This window comes from Hemitrygon akajei, chromosome 18 (genome assembly GCF_048418815.1).
Source record: "Hemitrygon akajei chromosome 18, sHemAka1.3, whole genome shotgun sequence".
NCBI classification, from domain to species: Eukaryota; Metazoa; Chordata; class Chondrichthyes; order Myliobatiformes; family Dasyatidae; genus Hemitrygon; species Hemitrygon akajei.
Window position 1 is genome coordinate 16,382,239 of NC_133141.1, and position 16,612 is coordinate 16,398,850.

The 16,612-nt window shown below is 40.7% G+C and overlaps 1 protein-coding gene across 14 annotated transcripts in view; it reads right to left on the reverse strand.

The window, feature by feature from the left end:
* Positions 1 to 10,806: 10,806 nt before the first annotated feature.
* kmt2d (lysine (K)-specific methyltransferase 2D) overlaps positions 10,807 to 16,612 on the reverse strand; it is a 235,339-nt gene continuing 229,533 nt past the window's right edge. For all 14 annotated transcript variants that reach the window (XM_073070993.1, XM_073070995.1, XM_073070992.1 and 11 more), the window contains one exon: positions 10,807 to 13,610. In XM_073070993.1, the coding sequence (XP_072927094.1) occupies positions 13,518 to 13,610 (93 nt within the window). In that variant the 3' untranslated portion in view covers positions 10,807 to 13,517. The remainder of the gene's footprint in view (positions 13,611 to 16,612) is intronic.

Here is a 16,612-nt window from a genome sequence, read left to right on the forward strand (position 1 = left end):
TGACTATTGCAGGGGTACCAAACGAATGTACCCCTCTGCCGGTGTGGGGCAGTGGAGCAACGACAAAAACCTAAAGCGTAAAAGTTGCACTGAGACCATGTATACCCTCCCGGGATATTTTTTCTTCTATAACGGCATTGCTACCAACTTCCTGGAGTACCCTTACCCTTCCTCGGTGGCTTATGGCACCTTCCTCCCCACCGCGGTCCCTTGCCCTGGGACTTGGGGTCTCCTGTCCCGCCCGTCCGGGAGGTACAAGAGAGAGGTCTCCCAAGAATTTTGTGCGGATTACCAAGTCCTGACCACCCTCACTGCAGGTCAGGTAGCTGGATATGGGGCAGCTGGATTTTTCTCTTTGGGAGCATCAGGAGCCACTATGGCGGCCCACAACCTGAACTATCTGGCCTGTGGTCTCATGAGCCTTGGGAACGCCACCAGGGGAGCATTAAGACTCATAAATGACAGCCTTAACCAACTGCGGCTCTTCTCCATGCAAAACCGCTATGCACTCGATTACCTCCTCGCCAGGGAGGGAGGGCTCTGTGCTATCGTAAAGAACAAATGCATAATGGGGCTAGATGATGCTACCGCCAACATAACACGGTACATGAACAAAATAGATGAACAGTTAGGATCCATTAAGGAAGGAACAGGTTGGGCAGGATGGGTGGATTGGGGACTAAGTGCATGGAAGGCCTGGTTGATTAAAGGGGCTATTTACGCGCTGACGGCCATTATAGGGATTTTTGTCTGTATCGCCATTGTCCAAAAAATGTGTTCTGAACCTCATTAGGTCTCGTTAGGGGACCTGCTGCCAGCTAAGCCACTGATGGTAGTACAGGCAACCGTCGAGGCCATCGAACTCCTCAAACCTGCACCAGAGGATTTTCACGATATTGATGAGTGCTCATTGAAATGATCAAAGGAGGGAAATGAGAATGTGGAGGGGGTAAGGGGTACGTGTAGAAGGGGGGGACAAGGGGTAGGTGTAGCAAAGTATGCATACAGGACTGGAGACAGTATGTAATTGGGGAAGCGTAGGAGGGCAGGGAACAGATAACTAAAATAGAATGCCAGATGGATATGGCAACCACAAAGAAAGGGGAACCTTGCCACCGCAAGACAATGTGTCTGGCAAAGTATCTGAGCTATATACCTATTTCAAGTGTTTTGCTTGCGTCCATACTTATTCCAAGTATTTCGCTTATAATCATATCATATAACAATCTCAGCCCTCCTAGTCCGTGCCGAACTCTTAATCTCACCTAGTCCCACCTACCCGCACTCAGCCCATAACCCTCCACTCCTTTCCTGTCCATATACCTATCCAATTTTACCTTAAATGACACAACTGAACTGGCCTCTACTACTTCTACAGGAAGCTCATTCCACACAGCTATCACTCTCTGAGTAAAGAAATACCCCCTCGTGTTTCCCTTAAACTTTTGCCCCCTAACTCTCAAATCATGTCCTCTCGTTTGAATCTCCCCTACTCTCAATGGAAACAGCCTATTCACGTCAACTCTATCTATCCCTCTCAACATTTTAAATACCTCGATCAAATCCCCCCTCAACCTTCTACGCTCCAATGAATAGAGACCTAACTTGTTCAACCTTTCTCTGTAACTTAAGTGCTGAAAGCCAGGTAACATCCTAGTAAATCGTCTCTGCACTCTCTCTAATTTATTGATATCTTTCCTATAATTCGGTGACCAGAACTGTACACAATATTCCAAATTTGGCCTCACCAATGCCTTGTACAATTTTAACATTACATCCCAACTTCTGTACTCAATGCTCTGATTTATAAAGGCCAGCGTTCCAAAAGCCTTCTTCACCACCCTATCTACATGAGACTCCACCTTCAGGGAACTATGCACTGTTATTCCTAGATCTCTCTGTTCTACTGCATTCCTCAATGCCCTACCATTTACCCTGTATGTCCTATTTGGATTATTCCTGCCAAAATGTAGAACCTCACACTTCTCAGCATTAAACTCCATCTGCCAACGTTCAGCCCACTCTTCTAACCGGCATAAATCTCCCTGCAAGCTTTGAAAACCCACCTCATTATCCACAACACCTCCTACTTTAGTATCATCAGCATACTTACTAATCCAATTTACCACCCCATCATCCAGATCATTTATGTATATTACAAACAACATTGGGCCCAAAACAGATCCCTGAGGCACCCCGCTAATCACCGGCCTCCATCCCGATAAACAATTATCCACCGCTACTCTCTGGCATCTCCCATCTAGCCACTGTTGAATCCATTTTATTACTCCAGCATTAATACCTAACGACTGAACCTTCCTAACTAACCTTCCATGTGGAACCTTGTCAAAGGCCTTGCTGAAGTCCATATAGACTACATCCACTGCCTTACCCTCGTCAACATTCCTCGTAACTACTTCAAAAAATTCAATAAGGTTTGTCAAACATGACCTTCCACGCACAAATCCATGCTGGCTACTCCTAATCAGATCCTGGCTATCCAGATAATTATAAATACTATCTCTAAGAATACTTTCCATTAATTTACCCACCACTGATGTCAAACTTACAGGTCTATAATTGCCAGGCTTACTTCTAGAACCCTTTTTAAACAATGGAACCACATGAGCAATACGCCAATCCTCCGGCACAATCCCTGTTTCTAATGACATCTGAAAGATCTCCGTCAGAGCTCCTGCTATCTCTACACAAACTTCCCTCAAGGTCCTGGGGAATATCCTGTCAGGACCCGGAGATTTATCCACTTTTAAATTTCTTAAAAGCACCAGTACTTCCACCTCTTTAATTGTCATAGGTTCCATAACTTCCTTACTTGTTTCCCACACCTTACACCATTCAATATCCTTCTCCTTAGTGAATACCGAAGAGAAGAAATTGTTCAAAATCTCTCCCATCTCCCTCGGCTCCACACATAGCTGACCACCCTGATTCTCTAAGGGACCAATTTTATCCCTCACTATCCTCTTGCTTTTAATATAACTGTAGAAACCTTTCGGATTTACTTCCACCTTATTTGCCAAACCAAACTCGTATCTTCTTTTAGCTTTACTAATCTCTTTCTTAAGATTCCTTTTACATTCTTTATATTCTTCGAGCAATTCCTTTACTCCATGCTGCCTGTATCTATTGTAGACATCCCTCTTTTTCCGAACCAAGTTTCTAATATCCCTTGAAAACCATGGCGCTTTCAAACCTTTAACCTTTCCTTTCAACCTAACAGGAACATAAAGATTCTGTACCCTCATAATTTCACCTTTAGATGATCTCCATTTCTCTATTACATCCTTCCCATAAAACAACTTGACCCAATCCACTCTCTCTAAATCCCTTCGCATCTCCTCAAAGTTAGCCTTTCTAAAGTTAGCCTTGTGTCTATACTTATTCCGAGTATTTCGCGTGCTTAGCTATGCAATAGCCAATCAATTGATGAATTTGAATCAGTAACCATATTTGCGAATGTGGTGCCCCGTTTTTGGGTATAAGTATGACCTCTGTGAACCGACAAATTGGGAGTTGGCTACCTTACGCCCGAAGTGCGTGTGGCTGCGAACTCCTCTCTGAATAAAAACCGCTTCAGAGGTAATTTCGTGTCTCTGGTATTTTTTCCTCAACTGAGCAGGTTAATAATTTCAGTTGAACACCCGTACCGGGGCCGCGGCGGTCGCAGTCCGGAGAGAGCGACCGACCGACCGAGGAGTGCAGCAGGACGCACGCCCGACTCCTTGTAGGATCTATCGGCCGAGGGATGACTTTCATTCGATCGCAGCGAGCTGCTACTTACCAAAACCCCTGATCCGGTCGTCTGTGAACATTTTAGCACCGAGTTCCCCACGGACATTCGGTGTGGTAAACAGGTTCAGAGGCGGCGCCCATCTGTCCGCGCTCCGGGCCGGTACCAACGGCGCTTCCCGCCGGCCGCACGAGGCCAACCCTGGCGCGAGCGTCGCTGCGTTTAGGCGGCTGATAACCGCGCGTGCGCTCAAGTTCAACAGGCAGGAAATGAGGAAAGGTGCAGCTGACTCATATCAACAAATCATATCGTTTCCTCGCGGCCCGGTGGTTGGGGATCATTGGTGTAGGAAGGTGGAAGGATCTCACACACCAACCTCTGATAGATCGTTCGTGTATTTACGAATAGATTTTATAGAATTACCTTCGTGTGAAATGTATAACCATGTATTGGTTATTATGATGTCTTTTTAACAATGGGTTGAATCATTTCCTAGTAGAAAAAATAATGCAGTAACAATAACTAAATGTTTATTGAAGGAAATCATCCCGAAGTTCACAATCTTTCCTGTCTAACGCCAATGGTACCCATTTTACTGGGAAGGTAATAAAAGTATGCTTACAGATTGATAAATATTTTCATTGTAACTACCGTCCCCAGTAAGCAGGCTTAATAGAAAGGATGCATGGATCGATTACAAAAAGGCTTGGTTAAATGCTTAAGCGACTGAAAATTAACGAAGAGAGTAAAATCTTTTACTAATTGAAAGAAACACCAAACATGCGATAATCTACAAAAACAGCATGATAGAGACAGTAAAAAATCCAAAGAGCAAATCTTTGTATTAACTGAACGAGCGATGCATTATATGAAGTTTCAAGCGAACTAAAAATTGGAAAAGAACCATCACAACTTCAAGTGCCAGTGACTCTTCGCGGGACGCTGCTGTTAGTGTTCCTCCCAGGTAAACACCGACTTCTGAAGCTCCGTCCAAGTAATTACAACTCACATCGAACAGTGTGCCACCATCCGAACGCATTACACCGGAAACAGCGTCACCATCTGAACTCCCAGGGATTACAGGATGGACATGACAGGGATTCTACAGCGGCCCCTAGCTACTCATGTGAGAATGACAGAGATGAAACATAAGATTGACAGCTATGTCAGATGAAACTATTGCTAATTAACGTATTGACAAGCTAGTGGCAGACCAATCGACTATTGCTCAACCACTCAACAATTTGCTGAAGGACAAGAAGTGATCAGGTGACCCTGCGACTCTTAATGAAGAACAACTGAAAGCATTTTAAACTTTAAAGGTGGCATTGTGTACTGGACCTGCATTAAGAATCCCTGCTACAGCTGAACATTGAGAAACACATGATATCAGTCTTAATTCAAGAACAAGGAGACTGATAGCATCCTGTTGGTTATTACACTGCCAAAGATTTGCTTCTATACACTGATGTTGGAGGCGGAGCGAAGTGATGATGGTACTAAACGGCGACTCCTTTGCTTGCATCTTCAGAAACAGCTCTATTTCCATCTTTTATATCAACAAGTCCATTATTCAGATTATCAACGTATAATATGAAAAGTAGAAGACCCAACATTGACTCCTGTGGAACTGCACTAGTCAGCAGCAGCCAACAGAAACTTCTACCAGTCAGCCAATCTTCTGTCCATGATAGTATATTTCTTGCAATACTATTTGCTCTTATCTTGTTTAGCAGCCTCATGTGTGGCAGCATGTCAAAGGCCTTCAGGATATCCAAGTAAAAAAAAACATCTACTGACTCTCTTTTATCGATCCTGCCTGTTATTTCCTCAAAGAATTTCAATGGACTTGTCAGGCAAGATTTGACCTGAAGTAAACCAAGCTCACTTCAGCCTATTTATTATATACCTCCAAGTACCCTGAAACATCATCCTTAATTGTGAACTCCAACATCTTCCCAACCACTGAAGTCAGGCTAACTGGCCTATAATTTCTTCAGCCTCTCTTCTGGAACCATGCCAGAATCTAGTGATTCTTGAAAGATCATTACTAATAATGCCACTATTTCTTCTGCTACCTCTTTCGGAAACCTGGGGTGTAGTCCATCTGGTCCAGGTAACCTATCTACCTTCAGACCGTTCAGCTTCTCAAGCACCTTCTTTAATAGTAACTGCACTCACTTCTGCCCGCGACATTCTTGAATTTCTGGCATGCGGCTGTCTTCCACATTAATTCAGTTTGCCAACATTTCTTTTAACCTCACTACTACCTCTCTGTCATCATTTTCCAGTAGTCCAACATCCACTCTTGCCTACCTTTTACTCTTTATACTGTATAACTGAAAACCTTTTGGTATCCTTTTATATTATTGGCTAACTTACCTTCCTCTTTCATCTTTTCTCTCCTTATTGCTTTATTAGTTGCTTTATAAACATATAACAATTACAGCATGGAAACAGGCCATCTTGGCCCTTCTAGTCCGTGCCGAACGCTTACTCTCACCTAGTCCCACTGACCAGCACTCAGCCCATAACCCTCCATTTCTTTCCTGTCCATATACCTATCCAATTTTACTTTAAATGACAATATCGAACCTGCCTCTACCACTTCTACTGGAAGCTCGTTCCACACAGCTACCGCTCTCTGAGTAAAGAAATTCCCCCTCGTGTTACCCCTAAACTTTTGCCCCTTAACTCTCAACTCATGTCCTCTTGTTTGAATCTCCCCTACTCTCAATGGAAAAAGCCTATCCACGTCAACTCTATCTATCCGCCTCATAATTTTAAATACCTCTATCAAGTCCCCCCTCAACCTTCTACGCTCCAAAGAATAAAGACCTAACTTGTTCAACCTTTCTCTGTAACTTAGGTTCTGAAACCCAGGTAACATTCTAGTAAATCTCCTCTGTACTCTCTATTTTGTTGACATATTTCCTATAATTCAGTGACCAGAACTGTACACAATACTCCAAATTTGGCCTTACCAATGCCTTTTATAATTTTAACATTACATCCCAACTCCTATACTCAATGCTCTGATTTATAAAGGCCAGCATACCAAAAGCTTTCTTCACCACCCTATCCACATGAGATTCCACCTTCAGGGAACTATGCACCATTATTCCTAGATCACTCTGTTCTACTGCATTCTTCAATGCCCTACCATTTACCATGTATGTCCTATTTTGATTAGTCCTACCAAAATGTAGCACCTCACACTTATCAGCATTAAACTCCATCTGCCATCTTTCAACCCACTCTTCTAACTGGCCTAAATCTCTCTGCAAACTTTGAAAACCTACTTCATTATCCACAATGCCACCTATCTTAGTATCATCTGCATACTTACTAGTCCAATCTACCACCCCATCATTCAGATCATTAATGTATATGACAAACAACATTGGACCCAGTACAGATCCCTGAGGCACACCACTAGTCACTGGCCTCCAACCTGACAAGCAGTTATCCACCACTACTCTCTGGCATCTCCCGTCTAGCCACTGTTAAATCCATTTTACTATTTCAACATTAATACCTAAAGATTGAACCTTCCTAACTAACCTTCGGTGTGGAACCTTGTCAAAGGCCTTACTGAAGTCCATATAGACAACGTCCACTGCTTTACCCTCGTCAACTTTCCTAGTAACCTCTTCAAAAAATTCAATTTAGATTTGTCAAACATGACCTTCCACTCACAAATCCATGTTGACTGTTCCTAATCAGACCCTGTCTATCCAGATAATTATATATACCATCTCTAAGAATACTTTCCATTAATTTACCCACCACTGACGTCAAACTTACAGGCCTATAATTGCTAGGTTTACTCTTAGAACCCTTTTTAAACAATGGAACCACATGAGCAATACGCCAATCCTCTGGCACTATCCCCGTTTCTAATGACATTTGAAATATTTCTGTCAGAGCCCCTGCTATTTCTACACGAACTTCCCTCAAGGTCCTAGGGAATATCCTGTCAGGACCTGGAGATTTATCCACTTTTATATTCCTTAAAAGCGCCAGTACTTCCTCCTCTTTAATCATCATAGTTTCCATAACTTCCTTACTTGTTTCCCTTACCTTACACAATTCAATATCCTTCTCCTTAGTGAATACCGAAGAAAAGAAATTGTTCAAAATCTCCCCCATCTCTTTTGGCTCCACACATAGCTGTCCACTCTGATTCTCTAAGGGACCAATTTTATCCCTCACTATCCTTATGCTATTAGTATAACTGTAGAAACCCTTTGGATTTATTTTCACCTTTCTTGCCAAAGCAACCTCATATCTTCCTTTAGCTTCTCTAATTTCTTTCTTAAGATTCTTTTTACATTCTTTGTATTCCTCGAGCACCTTATTTATTCCATGCTGCCTATATTGTTGTTTTTTTTAAAGCTTCCCACTAACATTTGCTACATTGTATGACCTCTGCTTTCATGTTGCTTTAACTTCATTTGTCAGCCACATGGCACACCATTTGTAAAGCAAAACCACCTGCTAACATGACAGTCTTGGGCTTCCTCAGAGACGGTCCTGTTGTCATTCTTACTGTGCACAACAATGGAGTCAAATATACATACAGCCCCTTGTAAAAGTATTCAGCTACCAACCATTTGTTCACATAAATGAGTATGTATTACAACCAGTAATTTTGATGAACTTAACTGTGAGAATTTTTATTTGTGAATTACATAGTCCTTTTTTCACAGCAGAGCCCAAAAAATGGAAAATTGTAAAGCATGAAAAACTAAAAATTCAAAAACTGAATGTCAGCAATTCAAAAAGTATTCATCGCCCTTTGCTCAGTACTTACTTGAACCACCTCTTGCAGCTATTACTGCCAGTAGTCTTTTTGGATAAGTCTCTTAGCTTTGCACAACTCGATGGAGCAGGATTTGCCCATTCCTCTTTGCAAAATTGCTCAAGCTGTGCCAGGTTAGTTGGAGAGAGGTGGTGGACAGCAATCTTGAGGTCTTGCCAGAGATTTTTGACCAGATTAAGGTCAGGAGTTTGACTGGGCCCCTCAAGGACATCAATTTTCTTTATTTGAAGCCACTCCAATGGCAGTGTGCTTTGGGTCATTGTCCTGCTGAAAGATGAACTTCCTCCCCAGTTTAAGCTTTCTGGCAGAGGCTAGCAGGTTTTTATCCAGGACCTCTCTCTACTGAGCAACATTCATCTTCCCATCAATCTTTAGATTTCCAGTCCCTGATGCTGAAAAGCTTCTCCATAGCTCGATACTACCTCCACCATACTTTACAGTAGGGACAGTGTTACCTGGCTGGCGCACAGTATTAGATTTACGCTACACATACCGCTTAGTGTTGAGGCTAATAAGTTGCTCTTTAGTCTCATCCGACCACAAGACCTTCTTCCACATCTTTACAGTATCTTTAAAATTACGCCTTGCAAAGTCTATACCGGCAAGGGTATGTTTTTTTTTAAAGACATGGCTTCTATCTTACCACTCTTCCATAAATACCCTTTATGTTGTGGAGCCATTGACTTCTGGAGCTCACTCAGAGTGGTAGTTGGTGTCACAGTAGCTACTCTCAGAAGTGCCATTCTAAGTTTAGAGTAGTGGCTTCACATCAGTAGTGTGGCGGTGGTTTCATATTTTTCCCCCCACTTTGTCAAGATGGACTGCTCTGAGCTCTGAAGTATGTTCGGTGCCTTTGAGATGGTCTTGTACCCTTCCCCAGATTTGTGTTTCTCCATCATCATTTCCTTGACTTGAATGCTCTTTTGTTTTCATTTTGGTTTGGCCTGTTGAAAATCGACCCTACTGTCGTACCTTACCGAAGAGAAGGGGGTTCATGGAAAACAAATGATCCTTCAACTTTCTACATTAACAAATTGGGTGAGATAGTAATACTGTATATTGCACTTGAGAAAAGTTAGTTTAGTAATATAAAGGGGGCAAATTTTTCAGCCTCACAATGTTGTTTTCTAATTTTTAGTAAATTGGTTTTGGAATTTTTCTTTTGATTTAAGAAGATGCACCGTTTTGTAGACTAGCTCAAAAATCCTACTTCAATGTATTTTTTAATTTAGAAAATAAAAGTAAAATGTGAAATTAGTTGTGAGGGCTGAATACTTTTTCAAGGCACTATGATGGAATATCTTTGCTTTTAGTATTCGAACATTTGAGAATGGAAACATCTTTGGCATTTGAAGATGAGGTTCAGAGACTTGATCACCTGTGAATGACCTGCTCGATCAAATTTAGATACTACCGTACATAGCTGCATTTGTGTGTGTGTGTTCAAAAAGCAATGATTTTTTCAGCAATAATTGGTGAAAAATAAGCATTAAGACAATTCAGAACCCATTTGCTTACTACAGTTTAAAGCATTCAGGCTCAGAGATGCCGGAAACAGCTGGGAGTGAAAACGAAATGATTTCACTACTTCAAAAAGTCAAGCACTATGAAGAATTTGAGGTACAGGCAATCTTGAATGTTACAATGAAAATGAAGATTGAGGATACAATTGTTTAAAGCACTGTATGAAGACAGTCCATCACCTGCACTAGATGTCGGCACTGATTTTGTTCATTGCATACACTGGATGAGTTCCTCCACTGATGACTATTGGGAACTAACAGTTTTATAGTACTGTACTGTAGTATTACTGGCAGTGTTCTAATTTCTGTATTTTATTTAAATACATAATTGTTAGTCAGTTTGACTTTTTTTTTTAATACCTTTTAACTATTTTCATGAAACTTCAGCTGAGGCAGCCACTTAATTGGGCCAAAATGTGCCCCAATTAACCAGAATCCACTGTATTCGACTTTGAATAGTTGCAGGAATCCTTTCTCTATGAAAATATCCTGATAATACATTAATATCACGGGTTCGTCCCCAAAACCCTGCACTCACATATCTGAATTGATGCTTAATAATGTTATCAGCAATAGATAATGGTTAAGACACTTAAGTGAAATGAAATGAGTATTAAAAACATAGCTAAGACAAATCTCTCTAATATGGATCCTTCATCATAGCAATCATTTTATGCCAACTTAGACCAATAAATGTAATCCAAGGATGATTTTATTTCAAACAATTTTAATGCAGTAAATTCACCTCTGTAGGAACAGTGTCCCTATTTATCATACAGTAATGCAAAGATGCTACATTTGTATTTAAAAAAGGTTTGTACAATCTAGCCAACATGATCATAAACGGTCTCTACATGTACCAGGGATGTACAGAATAAGCTTATTCCTGCAGAAGATTTAATACATAGAGCAAGAAACATCTTGGCTCTTTTGACATAAATTATATACAATTCAACTTATGTTCAGTACAAAAAAACATGCCACATACAATAAAAAAGGATAATTTTAATTCATTACCAGTGACAACATTTGCTGTACAGAATGCACACAACACAAAAAAACCCTTTCATATTCTGGAAGTTTATTTTGTCATTAAAAAATACTCAAATCTCTGCTTTTAATTTTGCCCCAATTGCAAGGATAAAATGCACCACAAAATACCTAGCTCAGAGTGTAAACAGTATGAACAAGGCTTTACTGCAAACAGGACATCTTCATTTGTTAACTGAACATGTTCCAACAATACATTACTTGACTGTAACCTCCCCAGCTTGGAGAAATAGGATCTCACAATGCATTAGGGCTCTGCGGACATCTTCAGCTAAAATGAAAAAGCCCCATTTTTAAATTAGAATCTTCCATTAAAAGACACCCCGGCTCTTACCAGTTGAAGAGGGGTGAAATCAGCTTTTATTATAAAAACAGTAAAACACTGTAAGCTTAAGTTTATCTAACATGATCTACATTACCTAGAATCTTCTCATTGCATGCTAATGTCTTCCCTGCTTCAATCCAACCAGCAGCTATTTTTTTTTTAATCACCAATACCAACCGTTCTTTTGTACGAATGAGAATCTGATCCAGTGGTTTCTGCTTTGGAGATTTCTACAAGTTTTGTATTTACATTTTTACAGTTGCAGCGTGGAGAAGATGCAGTGGGGGAAGCAGCTTTCACGAATTGCGCCAATAAAAAAAAATCTCCCCCATCCAGACCTATCCTACTGTTCCGAATAAAATTCACACTTTTATATATATATTACAGGAACAAAACTACAGTAAAATGACTTGTGGAATCAAGTAGGTGAGAAATCCTTCAGTGCAAGTCTCCTCTGCAAGAGATTTCAGAGAGAGTCCATTTGTGCGTTGAACCAAATGCCCTAACAATTTACCTGCTGATACTGACTGATCAGGATCGAGGAGGCTGCAAACCAAGTCCTCTTAGTGCTACCGTTCTTTTCATTATATTTTGCATTATTGATCAGCAATTGAGGACTTATTATTGAGGTTATAGGTCCCCACTCTTGCCACAAAATAATATGCATGGAAGAAACCCTCATCGATCATGAAAATATATGCTGTCAGATCGACAGCTTAAAAGGGATCGTCAAGATTCAGAATTGGGAGCTGGTCAATTTATTATTTTGATCCTTGATTTCAACTGGAAAATTACAGACAGACCTTAACAATAACAGTATTATTATTGTGCCAGCCCCAGTGTTCCAAGTTTATTTCCAGTAAATTCCCAACAGAGAACCATTAAACCTGGTCCTAGTGAGTCCTTACTAATGTGGATTGTCTTTCAAAAGATACCTTCTGCAAATTTATTTTTGTATAATTATCATTACTGATGATGCAAAAGATCAACATTTCTTACAGGGTCACTCAGAACTTACACAGTGACCAAGATGCATGGATAATTACATTTCTGTTTCTATCAAACTACTTTTATTACTTTTTTTCTTCTTCTAACTATTGGTCAAATATGGAGTTAAATTCCTTTGAAATAAACAATAATCTGGTGATAACAGACAAAGGGTCTGTTGTTTAAAAAATCAAAGATTTTTTGTGAAGCAATCAGAAATCTTGCAAACAAAAAAAACTCCCACACTAATCTCTCCAGAATACAATTATGGACAAACAGTTTGAGTAATCTAACATATTAATGCAATTAATTTTGTCACACCCAAGGGACACCATCTCTTTAAAACTCTAGTGTTTTTAGGAGTGCAGTTCATTACTGCCTTGGTTTCAAAATCAATCCACTCCCACAAAAAAGTGTTTATTTTATGTGAACCCTGCAATATTCAAATCTTTTTACTAAAAAATCTTATCAGATGAAAATGCCATTCCCTTTGACCTTGAGATGTACCACGCTCTGTCTTATATCAAAGACCTCTTCCAGCAAAGAAAGCTATAGACTTTTCAATCCCAAGTCTTCCCTCCTTTGGCTGAATTTCATTAGAAATACAATCTATCCTTTAGATTAAGTCCCATCAGAAAAGGTCTGCACAGGTGAGGGTTTCTCATTCTCTCCCCCTCCCCTCTCTCTCTCTTGCAGGAACTATGGACAAGAAGAAATCCAGAGATTACATTCAGAAGCATCCCATAGACCTGGCAGGAAACACAGTCACTGGCTGTGTATAATATCTTTGCACATCTGCGTAGTCCATTTATTTTAGTAATTCATTGCTAAATTTTGTAGAAGGTTTTGCACCTCTGAGCACTACACTAACTCCCAACCACAGATGTACCCCAACATACAACACAGTAAATACTTCTTTGTGAAGTAGTGAGAATTCTTCTCATCTTCATATAGGATGATCTGTCAGTTTGATTTAGAGTATAGCAGATGTTGTCTGAAGTTTTGAACCATCTGAAATTATTGTGAATTTTGTATCAGCTGAATTTGCTCAATGTTTTAGTTCATCCATTTTCTGCAGTTGAGAGCTCCGCAATGACAAGGAATTTTGTGTTGATCATCTTCAAAATCAAATTTGTAGTCGTAAGTCAGCTGAAAATTTTAAAAAAAACTATTAATACAACAAATACTTATTGAACAGTCAACATTCTGAGAATTCACATCAGGAGTAGGCTAAATGGCCCCTCACACCAGTTCTATCATTCTAAGAATGCTGGTCAAGCATTCTTGTCTACCTGCAGTAACAAGTGAGTGGAAGGTTATCAAGCATCTGTCTCCCTCTGTATTAGAAATATTCCAAGACCCTGCTTCCATTTCCCTTTGAGGAACCTTCAGAGAAAAATGAAATCACTGATCTATGCATTAAATGGGTGAACCTTCTTTTGTAAACTGTGACCCCCCACCCCCAAGTTCTAGATTCAACCTCAAGAGAAAACATCCTCTCCACATTTACCCATCTAGACACTTCAGGATCATATGTTTAAATTACTCCACTCTTCTAATCTAATCTGTTCAGCCTACCCTCATAAAACAATTAACCAATTCAAAGTATTAGGTCTAGTAAACCTTGAACTACATTCAGGGGGATGGGACCAAGTGCAGAGAGACAGAGGGGTGTAAAATGAGGGTAGAAGCAAAAAGTAGTAAGGTGAAAAGTAAAAGTGGCAGGCAGCAAATCCAGGGCAAAAAGCAAAAAGAGCCACTTTTCAACATAATTGTATAAGGGTTGTAAAAACAAGCCTGAAGGCTTTGTGTGTCAATGCGAGGAGCATTTGTAACAAAGTGGATGAATTGAATGTGCAGATAGTTATTAATGAATATGATATAGTTGGGATCACAGAGACATGGCTCCAGGGTGACCAAGGATGGGAGCTCAACATCCAGGGATATTCAATATTCAGGAGGGATAGACAGGAAAGAAAAGAAGGTGGGGTAGCATTGTTGGTTAGAGAGGAGATTAACGCAATAGAAAGGAAGGACATTAGCCTGGAGGATGTGGAATCGATATGGGTAGAGCTGCATAACACTAAGGGGCAGAAAATGCTGGTGGGAGTTGTGTACAGGCCACCTAACAGTAGTAGAGAGGTTGGGGATGGCATTAAACAGGAAATTAGAAATGCGTGCAATAAAGGAACAGTAGTTATAATGGGTGACTTCAATCTACATATAGATTGGGTGAACCAAATTGATAAGGGTGCTGAGGAAGAGGATTTCTTGGAATGTGTGCGGGATGGTTTTCTGAACCAACATGTCGAGGAACCAACTAGAGAGCAGGCCATTCTAGATTGGGTATTGAGCAATGAGGAAGGGTTAGTTAGCAATCTTGTTGTGTGAGGCCCCTTGGGTAAGAGTGACCATAATATGGTGGAATTCTTCATTAAGATGGAGAGTGACATAGTTAATTCAGAAACAAAGGTTCTGAACTTAAAGAAGGGTAACTTTGAAGGTATGAGACGTGAATTAACTAAGATAGACTGGCAAATGATACTTAAAGGGTTGACGGTGGATATGCAATGGCAAGCATTTAAAGATCGCATGGATGAACTACAACAATTGTTCATCCCAGTTTGGCAAAAGAATAAACCAGGGAAGGTAGTGCACCCCTGGCTGACAAGGGAAATTAGGGATAGTATCAAGTCCAAAGAAGAAACATATAAATTAGCAAAAAAAAAAAGCGGCACACCTGAGGACTGGGAGAAATTCAGAGACCAGCAGAGGAGGACAAAGGGCTTAATTAGGAAAGGGAAAAAAGATTATGAGAGAAAGCTGGCAGGGAACATAAAAACTGACTGTAAAAGCTTTTATAGATACGTGGAAAGCAAAAGATTGGTCAAGACAAATGTAGGTCCTTTACAGTCAGAAACAGGTGAATTGATCATAGGGAACAAAGACATGGCAGACCAATTGAATAACTACTTTGGTTCTGTCTTCACTAAGGAGGACATAAATAATCTTCCGGAAATAGTAAGGGACCGATGGTCTAGTGAGATAGAGGAACTGAGGGAAATACATGTTAGTAGGGAAGTGGTGTTAGGTAAATTGAAGGGATTAAAGGCAGATAAATCCCCAGGGCCAGATGGTCTGCATCCCAGAGTGCTTAAGGAAGTAGCCCAAGAAATAGTGGATGCATTAGTGATAATTTTTCAAAACTCCTTAGATTCTAGATTAGTTCCTGAGGATTGGAGGGTGGCTAATGTAACCCCACTTTTCAAAAAAGGAGGGAGAGAGAAACCAGGGAATTATAGACCGGTTAGTCTGACGTCGGTGGTGGGGAAAATGCTAGAGTCGGTTATCAAAGATGTGATAACAGCACATTTGGAAAGAGGTGAAATCATCGGACAAAGTCAGAATGGATTTGTGAAAGGAAAATCATGTCTGACGAATCTTATAGAATTTTTTGAAGATGTAACTAGTAGAGTGGATAGTGGAGAGCCAGTGGATGTGGTATATTTAGATTTTCAAAAGGCTTTTGACAAGGTCCCATACAGGAGATTAGTGTGCAAACTTAAAGCACACGGTATTGGGGTATGGTAATGATGTGGATAGAGAATTGGTTGGCAGACAGGAAGCAAAGAGTGGGAGTAAACGGGACCTATTCAGAATGGCAGGCAGTGACTAGTGGGGTACCACAAGGCTCAGTGCTGGGACCCCAGTTGTTTACAATATATATTAATGATTTAGACAAGGGAATTAAGTGCAGCATCTCCAAGTTTGCGGATGACATGAAGCTGGGCGGCGGTGTTAGCTGTGAGGAGGAGGCCAAGAGGATGCAGGGTGACTTGGATAGGTTAGGTGAGTGGGCAAATTCATGGCAGATGCAATTTAATGTGGATAAATGTGAGGTTATCCACTTTGGTTGCAAGAACAGGAAAACAGATTATTATCTGAATGGTGGCCGATTAGGAAAAGGGGAGATGCAACGAGACCTGGGTGTCATTGTACACCAGTCATTGAAGGTGGGCATGCAGGTACAGCAGGCGGTGAAAAAGGCAAATGATATGTTGGCAATTCATAGCAAAAGGATTTGAGTACAGGAGCAGGGAGGTTCTACTGCAGTTGTACAAGGCCTTGGTGAGACCGCACCTAGAATATTG